This window comes from Triturus cristatus, chromosome 5_1 (assembly GCF_964204655.1).
Source record: "Triturus cristatus chromosome 5_1, aTriCri1.1, whole genome shotgun sequence".
NCBI classification, from domain to species: Eukaryota; Metazoa; Chordata; class Amphibia; order Caudata; family Salamandridae; genus Triturus; species Triturus cristatus.
In genome coordinates, this window is record NC_140587.1 from 404,966,495 (window position 1) to 404,991,566 (window position 25,072).

The 25,072-nt window shown below is 50.6% G+C and overlaps 1 protein-coding gene across 15 annotated transcripts in view; it reads left to right on the top strand.

Annotated features, from left to right (window-relative positions):
• UBR5 (ubiquitin protein ligase E3 component n-recognin 5) overlaps positions 1–25,072 on the top strand; it is a 2,036,132-nt gene that overhangs the window by 1,259,809 nt on the left and 751,251 nt on the right. For all 15 annotated transcript variants that reach the window (XM_085605144.1, XM_085605147.1, XM_085605145.1 and 12 more), the window contains one exon: positions 18,407–18,538. In XM_085605144.1, the coding sequence (XP_085461270.1) occupies positions 18,407–18,538 (132 nt within the window). The remainder of the gene's footprint in view (positions 1–18,406; positions 18,539–25,072) is intronic.

Consider the following 25,072-nt stretch of genomic DNA (forward strand, 5'->3'; position numbering starts at 1 on the left):
GTATACCTTAAAAGTGGCATTGTTTAACATGTTTGTTTGCATTGTCTCCTCTAGCTGCCTTTGTGTGGGTTTATAGGAAATGCTTTTATTCTTTGGCTTTCCTTCTTAATTTTGCACTGTGTATTTGTATGAATATTGTGTACTGTGTATATTTTGAATCTGTTGTCGGTCCACCCGTTCACCTCTGGGCTCAGAAAAAATGGGTGGAACTAATGTCATCACGCTGACTAGGCCCTCTTATGGCTCCGGTGACGTCATGCGGAGTCGCGAGCGGAGCCGTGGCATTGTGACGAGCTCGTCGGCGAGGAGAGCTAGGAAAAAAGTTTCAGTGGAATGCTTGGCGCAGGGGATATTCAAAAGGTGAGGAATCCACAGGCAGATACTGTATCCACCAGAAAAAGCGTTACCGAAAGTAAGTAACTTGTTCTTCTCCCTGTCCCTCTGGAAAGGCAGGCCAGAAAATTCGACGCTTGCGGTAGGCGTATTTTCTCTTCTTGCGCTGCTTTGTGCTCTCTTAACATTTCTTGCGTACTTGACTGCTTCTCCCACACCTTGTGGGACTCGGTGGAGCGCCTCTTGCCCTCCCTTCCTCGATGAAGCCTGGAATGCTCTTGTACCCCAATACAAGATGGGCTGCAAGCTGCCACATTTAGCATCCACTGTGGTATGGATACTACTGATTCTGTTGCCTGGGCAATGGCCTCTTCCATTGCTCTACGTCGGCGTGCATGGTTGTGTACGTCCAGGTTTTCAGGACCTGTTCAAACTGATTAAATTGACATGCCTTTTGATGGCACCTGCCTTTTTGGTGTGCACCCCAACTCTCCTTTATGCTGGTTCAGGAACAGTCATGGTGGTACGGAATCTTACCTCTGTTGTTGTACTGAGGTCGCCGGGGACAGTTGTTTTCCCATGTTTTGACTCTTTGCTGCCTTCCTTAGGCAGAATTAGTCTCTTCCCTCTAGGAATACACCTGGTGTGGTGTTCCTGCTTTCTGCAGGTATTTTTTGTCTTGTTTATACTGTCGGTGACCGGTTTCGTTTCCATCCATCTGGAACTTATCTTACTTTGCGGTCTTCTGGGAGTCTGTTCTTTGGCTTCTTTGCCGCTTGAACTTTTCTACCCAATTTCTTACTCTGTGGCTGGTAATCTGTTTGTTGTGCGGTTGCACTGTAGACTTGTTTCCTATTTTTGGGGACCTTACTGTTTTATGACTAGCAGGCATTTCTGTGCGCTGCTTATGCTCTTCCTAACCCTTATAAGGATTTTCCGGTGCCTGATTCAGGGACGACTCCGCGCCTCCCACTGTTTCCAGGAGCCGGGGCATTCCCTGCCCAACTTCGTACATTTTATGAAGCCCTCCACCAGCAAGAATTCTGGCCCCGCAGAGTTGGTCGGGGGCCTTGGGCCTTCGATGCCAGCTGCTCCGGTGCTGGAGGGGCCCCGTGGATCCAAGCCTGGATCCAGATAGACGCCAGTCGATCTTACTCGACCCTCCCCAGCGACGACGCCGTCCCCATCTTCGAGATGGACCCAGAGCCGGACCGATGTCGGCTGACGTCCAACTGGATGTCACTGCAAGCCTGTGCACACGTCAGAGTTGAATGCAGAGTAAGTACTCTATGTCATAAATTGTCTCGGATGGAACATTCAATTTGCAGAAATGTAATAAAATAACGACGAACAATCTGGAGTATTGTTCTTTTAATCCTGAATGATTGCCCAGCCAACACATGTTTCGTCTGGGGAAGTACCCCAAGACTTCTTCAGGGCTTAAGGTAATGCAAAAAAGATCTTGGATCTCTCTGCTGGTTGTAGTTAAGTCCCGGCTGGCTAATGAAAGTAGGTGTTGTCCAAATACATGAGTGGTCCGGAATTCAGACCATATGGCGGAGCCAAAATATGGGCTTCACTCGTCACTGGTTATACTTCCGTCCCGGCTGTCATGGGGAGGTGAGTGTTTCTTGGCCACGAGTGGTACAGATTAGGGACCGTGAGATGGAGCCGTAGTAAGAGCTTCTCTCGTCGGTGAGTCAGCTGTGTGCATCCACGCGGTGTAACTGTGCCTAGGGTTCGACAGCGCACCGGTGTGAGGTCCAGTTCTTGTTCGGGGAATATGAGACCAATTTAGGTGTCTGTGCGCTGTGTGCCACTGAAGATCGCAGTGTATGGGACCGGAAGTCTCCAACTCGACACCAGAGGGTACTTTTGTTTCTCTGTTCATCCCTGATATTCTCTATCGCCCAGAGGGTGGTGATGAGGACTGGGAGGGGTCATCAGACCCTTTAGCAGACAAGCTTGAAGAGCCAGACTGGAGATAGGACCTGGGTGACACCAGTGGTCTGGACATTTCACAAGACCGTGGCATGCTTTCTTCCCCCACCGTGGCTATGGAGGAGGGAGGGTCCTACGCTTTGGTGGTGCAAAGGTCAGCCGAGGCCGTGGGCCTAGAGCTCCCTTCAGTGGCGGTCAGGACTAACCTCTTGACTGAGGTGCTTCAGCCTGCGGCACCCTTCTCTGGACACTTCTTGCCCTTCAATGAAGCCTTCACTGACGTCCTTTTGAGCACCTGGTCAAGCCTAGCACAGGAGCTCCTGTGAAAAGGACAGTTGCCCGCTGCCACCGACCGGCCACGAGCGACCCAGTTTTCCTCACCTTACACCCTTCCCCCCGAGAGCTTGGTGGTCTAAGCCTCTTCTTCCAAGGGCGCATTCCCTTCTGCTTCCCCAGATGGGGAATTCAAGAAGCTGGATCATCTTGGGAAGCGCATTTTCTCTTCCTCCAGCTTGGCACTGTGGTCCGTGAATACCGCCTGCCTCTTGGGCCAATACTCCCATACAATATAGGATACAGTGTGCAAATGCTGCCTCAGTGCCCGAATGAGGCCCGGGCCATTCTCTCCCCAGCCGTGGCAGAAGGGAGAGACACAGCTAAATTCATGATTAAATGTGGACTGGATACAACCTACTCACTAGGCAGAACGATTTCCACGTCTGTAGCCCTTTGGCGCTATGCCTGGTTGAGAACGTCTGGCTTTTCTGTGGATGTACAGGCAACCTTGCTGGACATGCCCTTTGATGGCTGTCACCTTTTTGGTGACCAGGCAGACTCAGCGCTGGAGCGCTTCAAGGATTCTCGAGCTACGGCCAGATCCTTGGGCCTCGCTGCGTCTTCCCCGTCTACCACAGTCTGCTTTTCGACCCTTTCGTAGCTATGGAAAGGACACACCACCACGTCCAGCCCAATCTAGCCACAGTTTCACGCAAGTTGCCCAGCCTCTGTGTGGCTGTGGATGTGGGACCCAGCGAACTTGCGGGTCTTGGAGCCAGCGGGCTGGCCAGTCCACCCTTTCCCCGCCTGCAGCACCCTCCAAACTTTCCTAGTCCAACCTTTCAAGGTCTTAAACAGACAGTGGGTGGCAGTCTGGCAGTGCTGGCAATCCATCATGTCGCACCGGTGGGTTTTGCAAATAGTCCAAAGGGCTACTCCCTCCCCTTCGAGACTACCTCTCCCTCCATACCACCTTCTTTCAATCGCATGTCGCAGGATCATTTGGCACTTCTCCGCCAGGAAGTGTCAGCTCTCTTGGCCAAGGTGTGAGAAAGTGCCCTCTTTCTTGCATGGTATGCCCCCACTGTTTGCTAAATTGCTGAATGTACTTTGACTGAGTGTACCCTGGACTCCTGCCAATCAGGTGCCCAGGGCCTATGTTCCTTCCTTAAAACACACAAACTCCAAATTGGCAAACCCTGGCCACATGTCAGCCCCTAGTAAATGGTACCCAGGGCCTTGTGACCAGGGGAGACCTCTAAGGGCTGCAGCACTCATTGTGCCACCCTTAGGGGCCCTGTACCCTTACACACACACACACACACACACACACACACTGCCTTTGCAGGCTGAGTGTCTGGGTGCAGGACAAAATGAAGTCGACATGGCACACATCTCTGTGTGCCATGCCCAACACCCACACTGCCAAGGCATATGTCAGTCACCCCTCTGGCTGGGTGCCTTATGCCCATGGTGTGGGCACAGGAGCAGGAGCCCTGTGCCCCTACAGTACCCAGGTCCATTCCCGGGCACTGTAATTGCAGTGCTGCCATTTAAGAGTACATGGTGCTGAGAGCTCGTCAAACACGAGCTCCACGGCACCATAATGGCAACACTAAAGACAGGGAAGTTTGGTATCAAACTTCTCAGCACATTAAACCCACACTGATGCCAGTGTGAGATTTAATGTACCAAGCACCCCAGAGGGCATCTTAGAGATGCCCCCTACAACTAACCTACAATCCACGTCTGCTCTGAGGCTGCCCAGGCTGCCACACAGCAGACACGTTGCTGGACCCCTGGGTGGGAGAGCCCCTGCTCTCCCGGACCTGCAACAATGCACATCCTGGGTGAGGTGATAGATCTCCTCCCCCAGGATGAGCAAAGGGAAGCTTCAAAGGCCTGCCGCCTCTAGGAGTTTCCCCAAGCCACTGCAACCCCACACTCTGGCGGGAAGCTTGGCCGGAAACCCCATACAAGGACAGGGGATGTGCCAGCCTGCCCACCCCACCCCTCAGGTGGGGGAGGCGAGGTAAAGCACATCTCCGGGCTCTCGCCATCTTGAAGATGGGAGGCCCTACCCTATCATTATTAGGCTACTGCCCCCCTCCCACAGGAGAGGGGCAGGATAGGGGGTGTACCCACCCCAGGACAAGGACCCATTGGTCCCTGGCCTTCACCTACCTGTAACACCCCTAAATCTAGTATTTAGGGGCACCCTGAACCTTCCTTCCCCAGATTCCAGATTCCGAAACTACAAGAAGAGCGAGAAGAAAAGAAGCCCTGCCCTGCAGCTGCGAAGGAGAGGGAGACACCAACTGCTTTGGCCCCAGCCCTACCGGCCTGTCGACCTCGAACCTGCTCCTGCTCCAAACCTGGCATCTCTTGTGGCCAGCAACCTCAGAAACCCCGGAGGACCTGGCTACCTTTGAACTCTGATCCCCTGGGACTCCCATGAGTAGAGGTTCTACTCAGAACCTACCTTTCACCCCTGGCAGCAGCCCGGAACCGCGATCCCAGCCCACTGGCACCCGCCACGCCTGGCCGGTGCCGGAGTGAACTAAACCCACGAGGACGACCCCACGGCGACTGTGACCCCGAGTCCGGCACCCAAGGACCCCCCTCGACAATCCTGACGAAGCCTGCAGCCTCAGAACAGAGTGCCACCCCAACCGCGATCAACAGAGGGTAAGATTTCCCGACACCAAAAGGCACCCCTGCACCCGGCGCCCCATGGCCCTCTGTGTCCAATCCCGGGGTACCTACCTATCCTCCAACTACCTAACTTACCTCTCGAAGTGGTGGTGGCACCTGAAGAGTCCTCGTCCCCGAGCCTGCAGTCTTTTTCCAAACCGGAGATTTCCCATAGAAATCAATTGAGCGCCCGACGGCTCAAAAGCACCCTGCACCCAGCCGCCCGAGTGGCCCTGGCAGTGAAAACTCTATTCTAACCTACTTCCCCACTTGCCCTGAGTAAGTGACCAGGAGCCCAGCTCCCACAGCCGCGTGGCTTGCCCGACAGCAGCCACCAACCCAGGCCCCCCTATATGCATAGGATAACATTGGGCCTAACTCTCTCTGCACCCGGCCGTCCTGAAACCGCTGAGGGTGAACTGACTGTACCTACCTGACACTGGGGGACCCCTCAGTCTATGCCCAGAACTTCAACCCTGCCAGTCGAGTACTTACCCTTAAACCGCTAACTTCATTTTCCTCATAGGGTAACATTGACTGGCTTTTGCTTGGAAATTCTCCTAAGTGTGGACTTTTCAAAACTCAAAATATTCACCAAAAATCAGCCGAGCATCAAAAACGAATTTACTCACCTGCTCTTAGGTGAGCTCCCAGTGCTGCATCTTGGTGCCCAGCACTGACTCTGAAAAGTACCCACAACTATACGTACCTCTAACTCCTTTTTCTTCCATAGGAAACCATTGACTGTTTTTCTGTGAAATTTCTTCTAAGTGTTGATTTCTGCAATTTCTAAATATTCTTCAAAAATCGTATAGCATCTGAAAACGTAATTACTTACCTGTTTTGGATAAAGGTCCCAGTACTGAGTCTAGGCACCCAGCACTGGATTACAAAAGTAACGATAACCTACTGTACCTGTAACCAACATTTTCTTCCATAGGGAATCATTGATTGTTTGCTCTGAAATATTTTCTAAGTGCTAACTTTTGAAATAGCTAAATATTAGTTAAAAATCATTACAGTACCAAAGTCGACTTTTAACAGCTGATTCTGAGAACTGACCCAGGACTGGATCTAGGATCCAGGCCTGGAATTCCAAAAGTAATCTAAAAAGTAATCTGTTGCATATAACTTGAATTTATCATTGAGCTCAATGTATTGTGTTTAGAAATAGAGTTGCCTACTGCAGCTACTTGTAACTGTTTACTAAAAAGTCTATTGCATATACAAAAGTATTCTTATGAAACATCTCTTGTCGAGAAAGTATATTTTAATTTCAAGTGTTGGTTCTAAAATAAAACAAGCATATATTTTTTATATATAAACCATTGGCCTAGAGTTCAGTTATTGAGTGTGTGAGACCATTTGCTGGCTGAGTGTGTACAACAAATGCTTTACACTGTCCTCTGATACTGCCTTACTGCTCGACCAGGCTACCACTTTGGAGAGTAAGGTTATATCTAACTTTAACCTCTGTTAAACCCTTGGGGTCTGTGGACTCTGTACACCCTGTACCTATTAAGGAACAGTATATACAGAGCCACTTTCTCGCACAAGGGAGCTATCGAAAGGGTCCCTGCGCCAAAAGTAGGTTGTGGGTTGCTATTCCCGCTACATTCTGGTGCCCAAGAAGGACAAAGGCCTGTGTCTTATCCTAGACCTCAGGGCCCTCAACCGCTTCCTCCGGAAGGAGAAGTTCAAAATGCTCACATAGGCTTAGGTCCTGTCTGCCCTCGACCCTAGAGACTGGATGGTGGCGTTGGACTTGCATTACGCCTATTTTTATATTTCCATCCTGCCAGCCCACAGACAATACCTACGGTTCACGGTAGGCCATGAGCATTTTCAGATGCTCCCCTTTGGCCTTGCCAGTGTCCCTCGGGTGTTCACGAAGGTGATGGCGGTGGGCGCAGCTCATCTGGGCAGATCAGGGGTTTCAGTCTTCCCTTATCTCGATGACTGGCTGTTGAAGCCGGGCTCACCCCAGGCTGTTGTCTCCCATCTCCAGACTACGGCGGACCTCCTGCACTCGCTGCGGTTCACTATAAATGAGCCGAAGTCACACCTGACTCTCTCTCATTCACTCCCTTTCATTGTAGCGGTTCTGGACATGGTGCAGTTTCGGGCCTATCCTCCTGAGCAGTGAGTCTGGAATGTTCGGGCTATGATACCAATGTTTTAGTCTCTATCCCGGATTTCGGGTAGAATGACCCTGAGGCTGCATCGCCTCATGGCTTCCTGCATCCTGCTGGTGTATCCTGTCAGGTGGCATATGCAGGCTCTGCAGTGGGATCTGAAGTTCCAGTGGGCGCAGCATCAGGAGAATCTTTCCGACTCCGTCCAGATCTTAGAGGGAACTGCAAAACAACTGCAGTTAACAGACCAGGATTGAGTCGGAGTCCGATCCCTCTCCCTTCCCCCAACCAGAACTAACAGTGGGGACCGATGCATCACTCCTGGGATGGGGCGGCCATCTGGGAGAGGCTGAGATCAGAGAAGTCTGGTCTCAGGTGTAGTCCGGACTCCATATTAACCTGTTGGAGCTTCGGGCGATACGCCTGGCACTGAAGGCATTCCTTCCCTCCCTCAAGGGGAAAGTAGTGCAAGTATTAGCAGACTACTCAACCGCCATGTGATACTGCAACAAACAGGGCGGGTGTGGTTGTGGACCCTATGTCAAGAGGCTCTTCGCCTTTGGACATGGCTGGAACATCAAGGCATGACCCTGATAGTTCAGCACCTGGCAGGTTCTCTGAACCCCAGGGCGGACGAACTCCGCCATCGTTGCCTTATGGATCACGAATGACGTCTTCACTCTGAGGTGATTTCAGCAGTGGGGAGAGCCTTGGTTAGATCTGTTCGCCACTGAAGGTAACTTGCAATGTCAGCAGTTCTGCACATTGGAGTTTTCCAAGGCGGCACTCGCTCAGCGAAGCTTTTCATCGCAAGTGGAACTGCGGCCTCCTGTATGCCTTTCCGCCTGTTCCACTTCTGCCTTGTGCTGCTGAAGATCAAGCGCGACCGGGCCCAAGTAATTTCTTGTGGCTCCAGACTGGGCACGAAGAGTCTGGTACCCCGAGCTTCTGAGTTTGGCCATCGATCCTCTGATCAGACTGCCCCTTCGGGAGGATCTTCTGTCGCAGCAACAGTGGACGGTACTCCACCCGAACCTCTCCAGCTTCCACCTCCTTGCTTGGAGATTGAGCAGCGACAGTTGACCGCTTTTGACCTTCCACCCAAAGTGTGTAGGTGTGTAACCTCATCTTGGCAGCAAGGCATCCCTCCACTTAGACGGTGTACGCCTGTCGATGGAACAAGTTTGTTGCATAGTGCACAGCAAATGCTGTGGATCCCCTCTCTTCCCGAGGTTCTCTTGTTCATTCTTTCTTTGGCCCAGCAGGGCTCTGGTCTGGGCACTCTAAAAAGGCTATCTGGCTGCCATTTCTGCTTTCCTTTGTCTAGCAGATCAGCCCTATAGGTCCCCTATTGTAAATAGATTCTTTAAGGGCATTATTCATCTCTTTCCCCCCCATCTCCTTTCATAATGCCCCAGTGGGACTTGAATCTTGTCTTGACTTATCTTATGTGCACTCCTTTCGAGCCTCTTCACAACTGTCCTCTCAGGCTCCTCACTCTGAAGACTGCCTTTCTTGTTTCTATCAGCTCTGTTCGCAGAGTGAGTGAGCTTCATGCTCTTTCTACTAAGCCCCCTTTCTTCTCTGTGCAACCGGACAAAGTGGTGCTTAGGACGAGACACTCGTTCCTTCCGAAAGTAGTTGCACCTTTTCACATAGGACAAACTATCACTGTGCACACCTTTTTCCCACCTCTGCACACTTCTAAGGAGGAGGAGAGACTCCACCGTCTGGACCCAAAATGTGCGCTCTCCTATCGCGACTGTACTAAAGATTTCCGGATGGTCGATCAACTCTTCGTTGGCTATGTGGGTGCCAAGAAAGATGGAGCTGTCTAAAACTGTACCATCTCCCGATGCGTTGTCCTTTGTATAAAAATGTGTTACGCTTTAGCGAAAAAGGAGCCTCCAGTGGGGCTGTGTGCTCATTTCACTAGGGCTACGGCAGCAACTCCTGCATTGTTACGTGGAGTCCCTCTCCTTGACATCTGCCAGGCGGCAACGTGGGCATCTCTGCACACGTTCGCCAGACATTACTGCCTGGACAGTCCAGAGGGACGGCTATTTTGCCTGTTTTGTCCTCCAGGACTTTTTGGTGTGAACTTGGTTTGCATGCAAACCCTCCTCTGGGGTTGGTATTGCTAGGGTATCTATTCTAAGGTAAGGAATCTATAACTAACTGCCTCTTTCAGATGAACAAGTTACTTACCTTCAGTAACGATGTATCTGTAAGAGAGATAGCTTAGTTATAGATTCCTCACCGCCCCACCCATCCTCCCCGCTCTGCGAACTGACTTCTAGGGATAGGGACTCCCTTACAGGGCCCTAGTCAGACCCTCCAGTATTTCGCGATTTCACGATTCACGAAAAAATCGCGAAATCAGCTTACTTGCGCAATGGGCGCGATATTTACAATTATTGCCGCGATATTTACAAAAAAAGTGTCAGCAAAACAAACAATACTTTCATTTGCTGTGGGCGTACACGTCACTACGTGCCACTGTCCGGTCGTCCAATACCTGCTTCCTCCTGGCCAAGATCCAAGCCTTTAGCTATCCTGAGTTCAAGCAACACACGTCTCAGGGAGCGGTGTTCTTTCGCCTTCAGCTCCGGGAATGTGCATTTCTCTATAGGTAACATCTAGCTGTTCTGCTTGTGGTTTTGAATTTCTCTATTAATCTAGCTTGCAATTCTGAACTGGTAGACGAGGAAGGAGTAATATTATCGAAGCGCTGCTTGTTCGCAATGTACTTTACTTATAATCTGCAAAGCGAAGGTGAGACAGGGTTTACAATCTTTTAAAAAAAAACTAAAATATGCTGGGTCACTGCAAGTAATGCTCTCAAATACACTGTTGTTTTAAAGGAGTAGACGTATAAGCAGCGCCGGGTTAAGAAAACGTCGGCTCGGCAAAAACAGAAGGCACTGCATGGTTTCATCATCATTACAATAGCGACCCCCTAGCGGAAAAGAAATGGTTATCTCTTATCTGTTATACAGAAGAGAGCGCGATGTTTGAACAGTTGGAGCTATCTCAGCAGCAGTCCCCGCCTTTCATGCATGAGGTTGAGAGTTCAAGTATGCAAGACGTCGAAGCATGTCAGGCTGACCCGGTGCCTCCCGTGCATTACACGCTTGCTAGATCATATAATGGAACAAGTGCTAGATTTCTGAATTGTAGGAATTGTGGTTCCACCGGTCCATTTACATGTTTGTTTGCTTGCTCCAGGGCATAAGTCCTAAAAAATAGAAGTGGGGTACCAACCAAGTTGGGCAGTATGCAAGTGACATGATGTGTCTCATCATACAGCCCATGACTTCACAGGAAGTGATATCACAAGTGACATCAGATCTTCAGACCTCACACATGTTGAGCAGGTCTCTCTAATGTACATTTAAGCGCATTAGGAGATTTTGTGTTGGGTTTGTGCCAAAAAAGTGACGCAACCCTGACACAAAATCTAGGCCTCAACATATACTTTTTTTTAAAAAAAACTCTGCAACAATGAAATTGGCAACAAGGAGAAATGTGGTAGTAAATCTGTTCTGTCCTATTGGTTGCAAAGTCTGGATTTTAAATTATCTTTTGGGGTTAACACACCTGCTGCAGAGGCCTTTGTGTGCCCAGTAGATCCCAGGGAATAATAATAATGAAAAAACTCTGGACGTTAACACATTTGGTGGCAAGATCTTTGTTTTGTCTAACTGCTGAATAATGCTCCTGCTGTTGCAAGATCAGCGTTTTGTCATGACAAAATAGGGCAGAGGATTATTATGCCTTCTGCAAAGTATGTGAATCAGGATACAAAGGCACTAGGATAGTGTCCTGCCATTTCTGGTACTTTGCTGCAGTTTCAAGATATTCTTAGAGTTTCTAATTGCTCAAATGGGTGTGTAATTTCTGATATTTATCTGTTTCTCTAGACTTCATTGCTTGATTTTGTTTATGAGAAAGTGTCAGTCATAGTCATTGAATGTCAGTCATATTTACACTGAATTTATGAAAATGTCACATATAAGCAATCTGAAACCTTGGCAGCTATGTACCCAGCAGCAGCGCTTCAGAACTGCTGGGGATATTTTAAGGCCCTTTTAGACCATTGGGTTTCAGAAAAGAGGATAGTTTTTTAAATAAATTTCCTTGCCTTTGTCCACTCACAAAGTGTCACTTAAATTGCCACTCTTAATTTGCTGCATTACTTTCTAGTAAAGCGCTCTAGCAGCAAAGCAGGACTTCCTGTATGGGTCATATTGGTATTATCAATATATTTTCAATGTTAAAAAAGATGATAGAAATTACTGTTTTTTAAAATGGAAGGGTCAAGGAGGTAGCAGTGCCCCGGCAGGGGTGCATACATGGGTGCTAGATCACCCCAGGGAGAAATAGGGCCCCCTCTCACGAGGTGCTGATTAAAGCTGTGCTTCTCTAGAGCCACAAACACTAAAAATTCCAGTTTCACAGTGGAATACCTTGCTAAATCAGTTTACATTAATTTAAGGCTGAAAAGGAATGATTACGAGTAATATAAAGTGCCGCAATAATGCTGCTAAATTTCCATTTTTGTGCCGCTAAATTTGCACATCTCTGCCACAATATCCGGTGGGGTTTGCCTAGTTGTGGCGCACCAGTGGTCCGTGTCTTTCATGGCTCTGCCCTTCTGGCGTTAAAGTCATGTCATAACTGTCGTCACATCGCAGGGGCGACATCTAAGTAGGCACTGCAAAGTCATCCCGGTGACCACGACACAGACGACGGACGCGGAGCCGACCGACGCCACCTACTGACGCGCAGGGGTACTGGTAGGAAAAATTCTCCGGATCCAGTATGATGCCTGGGGGAAATTCTAACGTAAGGAATCTATAACTAACCTATGTCTCTCACCGATACATCGTTACCGAAGGTAAGTAACTTGTTCATTTAAAACATACTTTACACACTCAAATTTATACATCTGAAAGAAACACGTTAGTTAGATTCCTCACCTTAGAATATCCCCAGGCGTCAGACTGGATCCGGAAGATTTTTCGTCAGCAATACCCCTTGCGCGTCGCTAGGCGTCGTCTGCGGCTCCGCGTCCGTCGTCGGCGTCGTGCGCCAGGATGACGTCGTCGGAGTACTTAGACGCCGCCCTCGCGCGCTGGCGTCAGTTCTTCTTTTTTCCGCGCCAGTAAGCGCAGATCCGGGAGAGCTACCCCTTTTAGTCTTTTTTGACTAAATCTTTTTTGATCATTTTTGATCCTTGTCTGTCGACATCTGGTGCCGGTAGGATGCCTGGGTTCAAGGCTTGCGAGGATTGCCATCGACTGATGTCGGTGACCGATCACCACCGCCGGTGCCTCTACTGCTTAGGCCCCGACCACGACGCGGAGTCGTGCAACGACTGCCAGGCCCTGACTTCGAAGGCTAGGCGGGAGCGGTCCCGCAAGCTTCTCGAGCTTCGCCACTCGGCTCCGCGTCGTGCGCAATCCCGGTCCAGGAGGAGGTCCAAGGATCGCTTGCGGAGCCCTAGCCGACGCCATCGATCGTCCGGCTCCAAGTCGTCGGGTAAGTCCAAACGCTCAAAGAAGTCCAAGAGGCGACACCGCTCTTCGGACTCCCCTCGCCGGTCGCGCGACTCGGCCGAGGGTCAGGGTGGTTCCACCCCCGCGGCTCCGGCGGAGCCGCAGGTGCCGCGTCCGCCCCCATACCTTCCGGTCCCTGGGACTGACGCGGCGCCGGCGGAGATCAGTGCCTTCCTCTCGGCCATGAGGAGCCTGGCCCCGCCGTCGACGCCCGCTGGCGCGCCTTCGGGCCCCGCGGACTCGACTGGGCGATCTTGCCTGCCGGCGGCTCTGGCCCCGGCGCCGTCGATGACTCCGGTCTCGACGCCGCAGTGCCCATGCCTGGGCCCCAGTCGACGCCGGTTGACCTAGTCACTCCTCCACCGGCGCCGACGCCTGAACCACCGACGCCGTCACCGGCGCCGCCGGCGCACACGCCTACACCTCCGGCGCCGCCGACGCCTTTGGCGCCAACACCCCAGTTTAGCCCTCATCCGGACCCGGCGCCGCATCCGACGCCGCTTGAGTCCTACCATCTCTACAGTCCGGTTCCGATCATTCCTCCTGTTTATCAGGAATCGGAAGAAGGGGGCGACTGGGAGGGGTTCGAGGACCCTATGGCTGTTCAATCACAGCTTTCTCAGGACTGGGCAGATGAACTGGGGGAGGCCAGTGGGCTGGACACCTTGCCAGACACTGGATTCACTTCTCCTCCGACCGTGGCTTCGGAGGAGGGTGCAGCATTTTCTGTGGTGCTGCGCAAGGCGGCCGAGGCCCTTGGGCTCGAGTTGCCTGCCGTGGCTGTGAGGACTAACATCCTCACTGAGGTGCTTCAAACCTCAGCAAGCTCCACTGAGCCTCTGCTGCCGTTCAACGAGGCCCTCACTGACGTTCTGCAGGGCACCTGGTCCAAGCCCTCCACAGTTCCTCCTGTGGATAGGAACGTTGCCAGGCGCCACCGCCCTGCTCCGGGCGACCCCAGTTTCCTGTCCCAACACCCCACCCCCGAGAGTCTGGTTATCCAGGCCTCTACCTCCCAATCCTCCTTCCCGACCGCTCCGCCGGACCGGGATTCCAAGAGACTCGAGCAGTTTGGCAAGAAACTGTTCTCGTCCCTTAGTTTGGGCCTGCGGTCCTTAAATACCGCCTGTCTCTTGGACCGTTATTCCCATTCCCTGTGGGATACGGTGGAGGACGTGCTGCCCCTGTGTCCGGAGGAGGTCCGGACGCGTCTTACCCAGGCTTTGGCCGATGGGAGGGATGCAGCACGGCACGCCATACGATGTGGGCTTGACACCACGGACTCGCTGGGTCGGGCGATTTCAACCACGGTGGCGCTCCGCCGCCACGCCTGGATGCGGTCCACGTCATTTTCCGGGGATGTCCAGACCACCCTCATGGACATGCCCTTTGATGGCACTCGCCTGTTTGGTGAGAAGGCGGACAGTGCGCTGAACCGCTTTAAGGACTCCCGGGCTACGGCCAAGTCCTTGGGCCTCTCGGCTCCGCGGGCGCACACCTCCGCTTTTCGCCCCTTTCGTGGCCAAGGAAGGGGCGCCTCCTCACGTCCGCAAAGCCACCAGCCGCAGAACCAACCTGCGCGCGGTCGCGGACGTGGCTTCCGCCGTGGCGGAAATGGAGGCCGACGTGGTCAGCCCACTTCCACCCCGGCAGCATCCGCCTCAAAGCCCTCCTAGTCCGAGCTTTCAGGCCCATACCACGCCAGTGGGCGGCAGAGTTCGCCATCACCTGCTCCACTGGCAGTCCATAACATCGGACAGGTGGGTGCTGCAAATCGTCCGAAGGGGCTACTCCCTCCCCTTCGAGACGACCCCTCCAGCCATGCCACCGCAGCACCACCGTATCTCGGGGGATCATTTGCATCTTCTCCGCGAGGAAGTTTCGGCTCTCTTGGCCAAGGGGGCCGTCGAGCGCGTTCCGAGTCCAGAAGTAGGTCGTGGTTGTTATTCCCACTACTTTCTGGTTCCCAAGAAGGGCAAGGGGGGCCTACGCCCTATCTTGGACCTCCGGAACGTCAATGCCTTCCTCCGAAAGGACAGGTTCAAGATGCTAACGTTGGCTCAGGTTTTAGCTGCCCTAGACCCTGGAGACTGGATGGTAGCGTTGGACTTGCAGGACGCATATTTTCATATCCCCGTCCTGCCGGCCCACCGGCGTTACCTGCGGTTCACGGTGGGCCAAGAGCACTTTCAGTTTACCGTGCTCCCCTTCGGCCTCACCAGTGCCCCTCGGGTGTTCACGAAAGTGTTGGCGGTGGTCGCAGCTCATCTGCGCAGATCAGGGGTTTCAGTCTTCCCCTATCTCGACGACTGGTTGTTGAAGGCGGGCTTGCCCCAGGCAGTCGTCTCCCACCTCCAGACTACGGCGGATCTCCTGCATTTGCTGGGGTTTTCCATCAACGTGCCGAAGTCACACCTGAGTCCCTCTCAGAAGCTCCTCTTCATCGGAGCGGTTCTCGATTCGGCGCAGTTCCAGGTCCATCCACCGGAACAGCGGGTCCGGGATATACAGGCCCCGATTCCCATCTTTCGGCCTCTATCCCGGGTTTCGGTCAGGCTAGCGTTGCGGCTTCTGGGGCTGATGGCCTCCTGCATCCTACTAGTGCATCACGCCAGGCGGCGCATGCGAGCTCTGCAGTGGGACCTGAAGTTTCAGTGGGCCCAGCATCACGGCAACCTGTCCGACCATGTCTTGATCTCGGAGGGCACTGCACAGCAGTTGCAGTGGTGGCTCACGGACCGCGAGTGGGTCAAGGGCAAGAGCCTCTCCCTTCCCCAACCGGAGCATGTCGTAGTGACGGATGCGTCCCTCCTGGGTTGGGGTGGCCATATGGGGGAGGCGAAGATCAGAGGCCTCTGGTCTCCGGCGGAGTCTCGTCTCCACATCAACCTGTTGGAGTTGAGAGCGATCCGGCTTGCACTGAAAGCCTTCCTTCCCTCTGTCAGGGGAAGTGTCGTGCAGGTGTTCACGGACAACACCACCGCCATGTGGTATTGCAACAAACAGGGCGGGGTGGGGTCGTGGACCCTTTGTCAGGAGGCTCTGCGCCTCTGGACGTGGCTGGAACACCAGGGCGTCACCCTAGTGGTTCAACATCTGGCGGGCTCTCTGAACGCCAGAGCAGACGAACTCAGCCGCCGGTGCATGATGGATCACGAATGGCGTCTGAACTCCGAAGTGGCGCAAGGTCTCTTTCAGCAGTGGGGAGAGCCTTGGTTAGATCTATTCGCCACCGAAGAGAACGCGCAATGTCAGCAGTTCTGCGCGTTGGAATTTCCAAGGCGGCACTCGCTCGGCGACGCTTTTCGTCACGAGTGGAGTTGCGGTCTGTTGTACGCCTTTCCGTCTATACCACTTCTGCCCAGAGTGCTGACGAAGATCAGGCACGACCGGGCCCAAGTCATCTTGGTGGCTCCGGATTGGGCACGAAGATACTGGTATCCCGAGCTACTCAGTCTGTTGACCGATCCCCCGATACGTCTGCCCCTTCGGGAGGATCTTCTGTCGCAGCAGCAGGGGACGGTCCTCCACCCGAACCTGTCCAGCCTCCACCGCCATGCGTGGAGATTGAGCGGCGGCAGTTGATGCCATTTGACTTGCCTCCTGAAGTCTGTGATATCATTCTGGCAGCCAGGCGTCCCTCCACAAAGTCCGTATACGCCTGCCGGTGGAACAAATTTGTGGCATGGTGCACAGCAAAGGCTGTGGATCCCCTTTCCGCCCCTCTTTCTGAGGTTCTCCTCTTCCTTCTTTCTCTGGCCCGGCAGGGCTCTGCCCTGGGCACCCTGAAAGGTTATCTTGCTGCCATCTCCGCCTTCTTGCGGCTTCCTGATCAGCCTTCTCTTTTCAAGTCCCCTGTGGTTACACGCTTTCTCAAAGGCATTACACACACGTTCCCTCCTGTCCCTTTTGTAATGCCTCAGTGGGACTTGAATCTGGTATTGACATTCCTGATGTGCGCTCCCTTCGAGCCTCTTCACAATTGTCCTCTTCGTCTTCTGACTCTTAAGACATCTTTTCTGGTAGCCATCACCTCGGCTAGACGGGGGAGTGAGCTCCAGGCTTTATCTTCAAAGCCTCCTTTTCTATCTGTTCATCCGGACAAGGTTGTCCTTCGGCCTCGTCCCTCCTTTCTTCCTAAAGTGGTGACTCCATTTCATCTTGGGCAGTCTGTCACCTTGCCCACCTTCTTTCCGCCTCCGCATCCTTCCAATGAGGAAGAGAGGCTCCACCGTCTGGACCCAAAACGTGCGCTCTCCTTTTATCTGGACCGCACAAAACCGTTCCGGGTGGACGACCAGCTTTTTGTTGGGTACGTGGGCGCTAAGAAGGGGAAAGCTGTGCACAAACGGACCATCTCTCGGTGGGTCGTTTTGTGTATAAAAATTTGCTATTCCTTGGCTAAAAAGGACCCTCCTGTTGGGCTGCGCGCCCATTCTACTCGGGCCACGGCGGCTACTACTGCCTTGGGACGGGGAGTCCCTTTGCAAGACATCTGTCAGGCGGCGACGTGGGCTTCGCTACACACGTTTGCCAGGCATTATTGCCTTGACAGCCAAGTCCGGAGGGATGGCTTCTTTGGCCGTTCTGTCCTCCAGGACTTTCTGGTGTGATCTTGGTTCGCAGACCCACCACCGGGGATGGTATTGCTTGGGTATCTATTCTAAGGTGAGGAATCTAACTAACGTGTTTCTTTCAGATGAACAAGTTACTTACCTTCGGTAACGATGTATCTGTAAGAAACATTAGTTAGTTAGATTCCTCACCGACCCTCCCATCCTCCCCGTTCTGCGAACTGACATCTAGGGTTAAGGTTGTCCTTTCAGGCCCCTAGATTTTATTTTTGGCACCAGTGTCGGTCTTTGCATGGCTCTGCGTTCCTGGCGCGGAAGGCTATGTACAAGAACTGACGTCAGCGCGCGAGGGCGGCGTCTAAGTACTCCGTCATCCCGGCGCACGACGCCGACGACGGACGCGGAGCCGCAGACGACGCCTAGCGACGCGCAAGGGGTATTGCTGACGAAAAATCTTCCGGATCCAGTCTGACGCCTGGGGATATTCTAAGGTGAGGAATCTAACTAATGTTTCTTACAGATACATCGTTACCGAAGGTAAGTAACTTGTTCGTATGTTCTCTTCATTGTCACTTGATTGCTCCTTCTTTCTAACACTCACCCGTTGAGCCAAAAACTATTTAACAAAAGAGCCGAGATACATGGTCAATACATACCGAAGGAGGAGTCGCTATATCTCTCGACTCAGACTTCCTCTACGAAAAATAACTTGTAATCGTCCAAACTCAACACAAGATGGCAAGACAATGCTAAGCATATGAATCTGCGGCACTACACGCTACGGATAGATGCTTGCGGGGTAAGTAACCTATTCTTTTCTTGTTATTTTACAACTAGGTTGTCTGTTTTTTAAATCCAGTCTTTCATATGGTCAACTGTATTCATTCTTTAGGTAGTGATATGGAGTTGGACTTATTAGCTGCAGCTGAAACTGAGAGTGACAGCGAGAGCAATCACAGCAACCAGGACAATGCCAGTGGGCGCAGAAGCGTGGTTACTGCAGCTACTGCAGGCTCTGAAGCTGGTACAGTTTACCTTAATCTTTGGCTTTGTGTTTCAGAAATGTTTTCATCTTTTTGCTGTTTTATCTGATAGAAGGCCACGTTAATGTCTATCCGTTGTGTATATCCATTCAAATGTAAGTTTTGTTTATTTAATTTTCAGCATGTGTACTTAAGCTTAGAGATGCCTAAATGTGTATGCTTTCCCTAGTGATTTCTATACTTAAGAAATATCTCCCTGGCAGGCACTGAATCTGGGTACCTTTAAAGTTGGTAGAGGGGTGCAAGGAGTGGGTGTATGTGGCTGAGGAAATGTAGGTTATGTAGGGATGATTAAACTGGAGATAGCTGAAAATCTAATGTATGTATATGTCATTTCTGAAGCCCAAAACTAGCCAAAAGGCAGTGGAGAGCTGTACATGGTCAAAGACAAGCAACTCATAGGAGGAGATGTAGCTGGGTTAAGGATTGCTAATGCATTGTGATGTAGTTATTTTCCATTTTATGCCACTTCTCCGTTATCGCACACAGTCTCTAAAGCCTCCTCTACCAAACCTCTTGAGTGTGTAGAATGATGGTTGACATGTTGAGCTGGCATTATAAAGATGCTGAAATTGCAAAGGCCATGTGCTGATCTCAGGAGATAGATTCCTATTGTGGGGGACTGCCCAGTCAGAGGGGGTAGTAAGGGACACCATACTAGCGAGAAGGTTATGGTTAGCAGTATGGGCAACCACAGACTACTTGCTAAGCCCATTCATGCTAAGACAGAATGGAGGCTTAAACACCACTTGTAAGTAGCACAGTATACCTTCCCTTGACAATACTACCCCAGAAAGTGTCTTTTAAGATTGCTCATGGGACAGCATCACCTCATACAAGCAGTTCATGCCATTTAAATGTCAGGGATATTGCATAGATTACCTGTTGAAGCCAGGCCGTATGAAGCCAATTTTGCAAATGCGAACAAGAAATGCAATTTTCTCTACTCTAGTTTTTTTTTTCTTTTTAAAGAACTTCCAGGTTTGCAGACCTCAAGTAGTGTACTTAATATTTTGGGCAAAGGAAACCATAAACAGGAAATATTTAAAGAGCACTACTTTCAACATTGCAGGATGCCATGCTAAACCATACCAACAATGTTGTCCTTGTGGAGAAGGAGGTGCTGGAAGAAAAACCCTTTGTGCACCATCTTTCAGAGCACCTCCAATCCTTCTTGATCCCTCGGACGGTTAGGGACAAGGCCACTATTCTACAACTGCAGCTTTCTTCCCCTAGGCCTCACACACCACCAACACTTACTCAGCCATACACACCACCACTACTCCAATCACCACAGACATCATCCCAGTTTAACTGTAACAAACAGGCTTTTTTGCAGGCTTGCCTCCCATGTTTTGCCCCAATTTTGACTACAAGGCACTGGTGCAGTCACTGAAATGCCAGAGCCCTGCTAATCAGGGCTCAGTGCATGTGATCTGACCATTTAAAAGGTATGATTAATTGGCTTATCACCAATTGTCAATAACTTGTCTTGCTTCCATGTCCCTAGTATATGGTACCAGGTTAGCCTAGGGCCTGTACGTTAGTGTCTCTTGTGGGCTGCAGCACTAGTTGTACCAACACAACTGTGACAAGTCAAAAGCATGACTCCCAGCCTGCTGTTGGCTGGCTGGGAGAGCAGTTTTAAACTGTTAACTCTACTTTGCTATTTCAAGTAATGGCAAAGCTCAAGCCGTCCTTTTTTATATTTTTAAGTTGCCTCTGAAGCAGGCCTACTGAGCCCTAAATGTAGTGTGCTTCATATTAAAAGGATGGACCTGTAGTTTCATGTTTTTAAGGGCCTAACATTAAAAATTGTTTTCGTTTTATTGTTGAAAGACTAGTAGCCCCATTGGCAAGTGCAGAGTTACAGGCTGACGTTGCTACTAAGGTTGGTACTTCAAGGTATCAAAAGAGTCTGTGCATTAAATCTGATGTATTGTTTAAATCAAACTTAATGTCACTAGTGGGCAAAGTACAACTTTAGTAAGTTGCCACTTTGTTGCCCAAGGTTTTCCAGTGCCTGTTTATGGTTGCACATACAGGGCTATCCTGTAGACAGTCTCCTGGGAAGAGGTGTGAACGACTCCCAGGAAAGCCTGCAAAGGGCCTGCCGAGGGAGGAGATGTTCTCTCCTGATGGCAAGAAAAGCCACACAGGTTGTGAGTCCAAAAGGTGAGCTTCAAAGGGGAAGCCACCTTTAAAGGGCAGATGGTAAGCACACATGAAGAGGGGCTGCTCCTTTATTTAAGGAGGCAGGAGGGTGTCTGGGACAGCAAGGGTACAAAGCTGGTCAGGCTGGATTTCTCGTATGCATGTAGCCCAGAGGTAGCCCCACCTAGCTCCACAAGACGACAGAGATATTCTGCCATCTTGAGAGTGGGCAGAACACAGTGCTTTGGGATAGCTGGATACCACACTTCTTAGGAAGTTGTCATCAAGTTGGAGGTACTAAATTAGCCAATTGACTAGTGACCGCTGAGGGCACTTTGTGGGCATAAGAGTGGCATCCATGGCCCCAGACTGCTGATCCGTTCTGGACTGGAGAGATGACCAAAGAACTTGCTGAAGTTGAAACCGGCAAAGAGAGGTTGCTCTGAAGATTGGACTACACCTGCAGCTCCTTGGGCTAGGAAAGGGTAGACTGGGCTGGTGGTGCCTGGCTCGAAGAAAAATCATCCCGGAGCCCTGGGAGCTGGCTTTCTTGTATCACTGCGGCTACAAAAGCTGAGGAGGTCTGCTTTGGTGAGTGGTAGCTGAGATCATCTAATCATGGCTCCTTGCCAAATGACAGCCTGGGAGACTCGCCACTCAGAAGTTGCAGCTGAGTTTGCCAGACCTAGCAGAGTCAAAGAAGTGCAACCTGGTCGCACGGTGGACAAGCTATTACCAGAAAAGGGGAATGAACAGTTTTGTAATAGCTGAAGAGCACTAGAACAATGGTAACTGGTTCAGTGCTGGACTCTATCTGGACTTCATGGGATGTCGGCCTCTGCATCCAAAGTCAACCCACCATATTTGTGGGTCAAGGGATGGCCCCAGCAAGACCCCAGTCAATCGGCACATCTGCTACATCATTATTGAGCATTTTCAGCATCCTTTGATCCCTTGCATCAGGACCACTGAGAGCTCTGTGCTTTTACATCAATCACTCCAAAGACCATCAGGTGGACTATATGCTTTTTGTTGAATTTTCTGGGGCAAAGAAAGGCAAAATAGTGTAGAAAAGGACTGTCAAGCTGGGTAGTCCTCTTCATTAAGATCTGCTACACATTGGCCAAAATGCAGCCTTCAGAAGGTCTGTGGGTGCTTTCCACCATAGCCAAGGTTGTTTCCACTAAGTTGGCACGCGGAGGTTGTGTTCTTGATATCTCTCAGGCTGCAATAAGGGCATCGGTGCCCACATGCATAGAGCAATACTGCCTTGACAGCCAGGTCCAAAGGGATGGGCTTTTAGCCTGTTCAGTCCTACAGGACCTTTTGATCTGACCCTATTCCATGAAGCCACCATCTTGGGAGGCACTGCTTTGATATATTTTATAAAGGTGAGGAATCTCCAGTTAGAAGTATCCATCAGAATAACAAGTTACTTACCTTTGGAAATGCTCTTTCTGGTTGATACTCCATGCAACTGTAGACTCCTCACTGCCTTTCCATTTCCCCATTCCATGGAATGGTCTCTTTTACCCCAACTGAAAACTTCTCAAATTAGAGATCTGCACTAGTACCGACAAGAATGAAGCAAGAAACTGACATTGACGCACAGGAGTGGTGCTTATATGCGGCTCCCCTCCGTCACATATGGGACTACACAAGGTCAATTCAAAACCATCCCCATATTCTCCATCATCTTTTTGGTTCTGATACTGACCAGAGTTTGACACCACCTGGCGATGACAACAATGATGGGGATAATTCACCACCACATGATGACAGTTTATACATTGAATTACAGGAGGAGTAGACCTAATACTTCCCATGATACATAGTTGATTTTACTCCCCGGACCCCCAACAGAAGAGTGCTTCTTTTGCTGTGATAATAATAAGATGCTTGTAATCAACAAGAGAGTGAGGAACTAGAGTAGCTAGTTCGTTTCCCCAGGGGATATACATTTAATCAACGAGAGCTAGCTACCTGGAAAGGTTATGTGTCTGGTAGTTCAAAAAAAGGAACAATTATTTTTTAGGAATTTTTTTTTGTTTTTTAGGAAGGCCCTCACCCACCAACCTAGTCTGATTACAGCGGAGCAGGTTTTGTTAAGTGAGTGTGCAGTGACGTGATTTGTGTGGGGTTAAAAGAAGCTGTTTTGGAGGTCCCAGTCCATTAATTTATTAAATGGGCCCCAGGCAGAATTAAAAATAAGGCTTTTAGACGTGGTTGGAGAGACTTATGGTCTCCCACGTCCTGTATGGTCAACTAGTTTCAGCCAGGCCTCGGGGTAAAAAAACTGGCTTTCTTCAGGACCTATGTGTAAAGGGGTGAAACAAGGGGTTAACATGTAGTGAGCACCTTATGTGAAGCACTCGCTAAGGTGCTGTATATGTGAGAGGAGGTTTTCCTCTCGGTTTGTACCTGTGGAGAACAAACACAAAGACACATAATTCATGAGCCACATGATTTAGGCACACAAATGAAGGTAGTGGTACCTGGTGCCTAAATGTGAGCGGTTCAAACCGAGTGTGCGTGGGCGGAATGTGTCGGTAGGTGAGCTAAAATGCCGGGTAGTCATATTATGCGGTAATTGTGCTAGTACCTGAGGGCGGAATTTGCGAGATGCAATGGTGATCAAGGCTAGGAAAATTAAAATTAGAAGGTGAGGGCTTACTTCCTAAATACAAAGGACAAACATCATGAGTCTCCGACGGGGATCCTTGATACTCAACCACTCTATAGGGGTACAGAGAACTAGAAATTAGGGTGCTGGTTTATGGAAAATAGGGGCTCTCAGCAAGCGGTAAAGTGTGCACACTCGGGGGAAGCCCGGTGGCGGTACCGCGTTGCGAGGCTCTCCCGTTTTCCCACTTACTTGGTGTAGTCACCGGATCTGCTGCTGCACCTATAGTGTCCCGCCTGGAGCTCCGTCGAGAATGAGACTGAGCTAGGGTGCTGTTTATGTAGGCTCTTCGGTTAACAGCTGAATCCCTTTGTGGTCGGGGCGTGGCTTCTCATGTGAGTAGCGTCTGATAAAGGAAAATGAAAGAACAGGCACAGAAGAAAGACTCATGCTGTCTGTGTCTACACTCATCAGTACAGTTATGTTATAATCATAATCTAAGTGTGTGCAAGTGCAATTGACCGGAGTAGGTCAAAAATGTTATGCTTCGTTTGCGGGGAAAGAAAAGTGAAAAACGCGTCTGCTGTTGTAGGTGTTGACGCGGTGGGCGTGTCAGATACAATCGCAATGTTTATACTGACTGTGTCTACAGTAGTGAAGAGAACATAAGCGTCATGTTGCATAGCGGGGAAAGCAGGGTATGAACGCGTCTGCTGTCAAAGGGCACGTACGTGCAGCCGTTCTGGGTGGCAGAACCAGCAATAATGCTAGGTGTGCATGTATATTGTTGGTTGGCCGTGGATTATTTAGATCAGCAGTATGTTTGCTAAGGCCGGAACTCAAGTGGCACCTGGTGGTAGAGACAATCCCATATGGGTAATGTGAATGCACCTTGTTAGCTATTTTAGTTTAGATTCACGCTAGTGGTTGAGTATGTAATCTGATTGAGTGTGGGCACTCACGAAGTCTACTAAGATGGTGTAGGTGGGCAGCATATTGCAGCTCACAGACCAGTCATGACTTTGCGGGTCATGGCGGGTCGTCTGGTAGTCTTGGCACGATTAGGGTCATTGTATTCTATTGATGCAGTGCGTGAGGTGTGTGTATGTGCGCACGGTGCGTGGTCGACCCACCAGGCTGGTGGAGGTTTAGGAGGATCAATGTTAGTAAGGTTCATTCAGCAACTTAAGCTGTTCCAGGGTATATCGTCATTCAGCCCTTCGATGTGGGTTGAAAGACGGTAAATCCAGCGTTGCTCCTTAGTGAGCAGCGTTTTTTCGTTGTTGGTCTGGTTAGGTGTGTGGCCTACTTGTAAGTAGTGGTCCATGAGCTTGCTGTTAGTCTTTTTACAGCGGATCGTACTTACAAGTAGGCCATACACCGAACGACATGCTCTGGACAGTCATTGAACACATTCCACCTAATCAGACCAACAACGAAAAAACGCTGCTCACTAAGGAGCAACGCTGGATTTACTGTCTTTCAACCCACATCGAATGGCTGAATGACAATATGCCCTGGAACAGCTTAAGTCGCTGAATGAAACTTACTAACATTGATCCTTCTAAACCTCGACATCAGCCTGGTGGGTCGACCACGCACCGTGCGTACATACATACACCTCACGCACTGCACCAATAGAATACAATGACCCTAATCATGCCAAGACTCCCAGAAGACCCGCCATGACCCGCAAAGTCATGACTGGTCTGTGAGCTGCAATATGCTGCCCACCTAC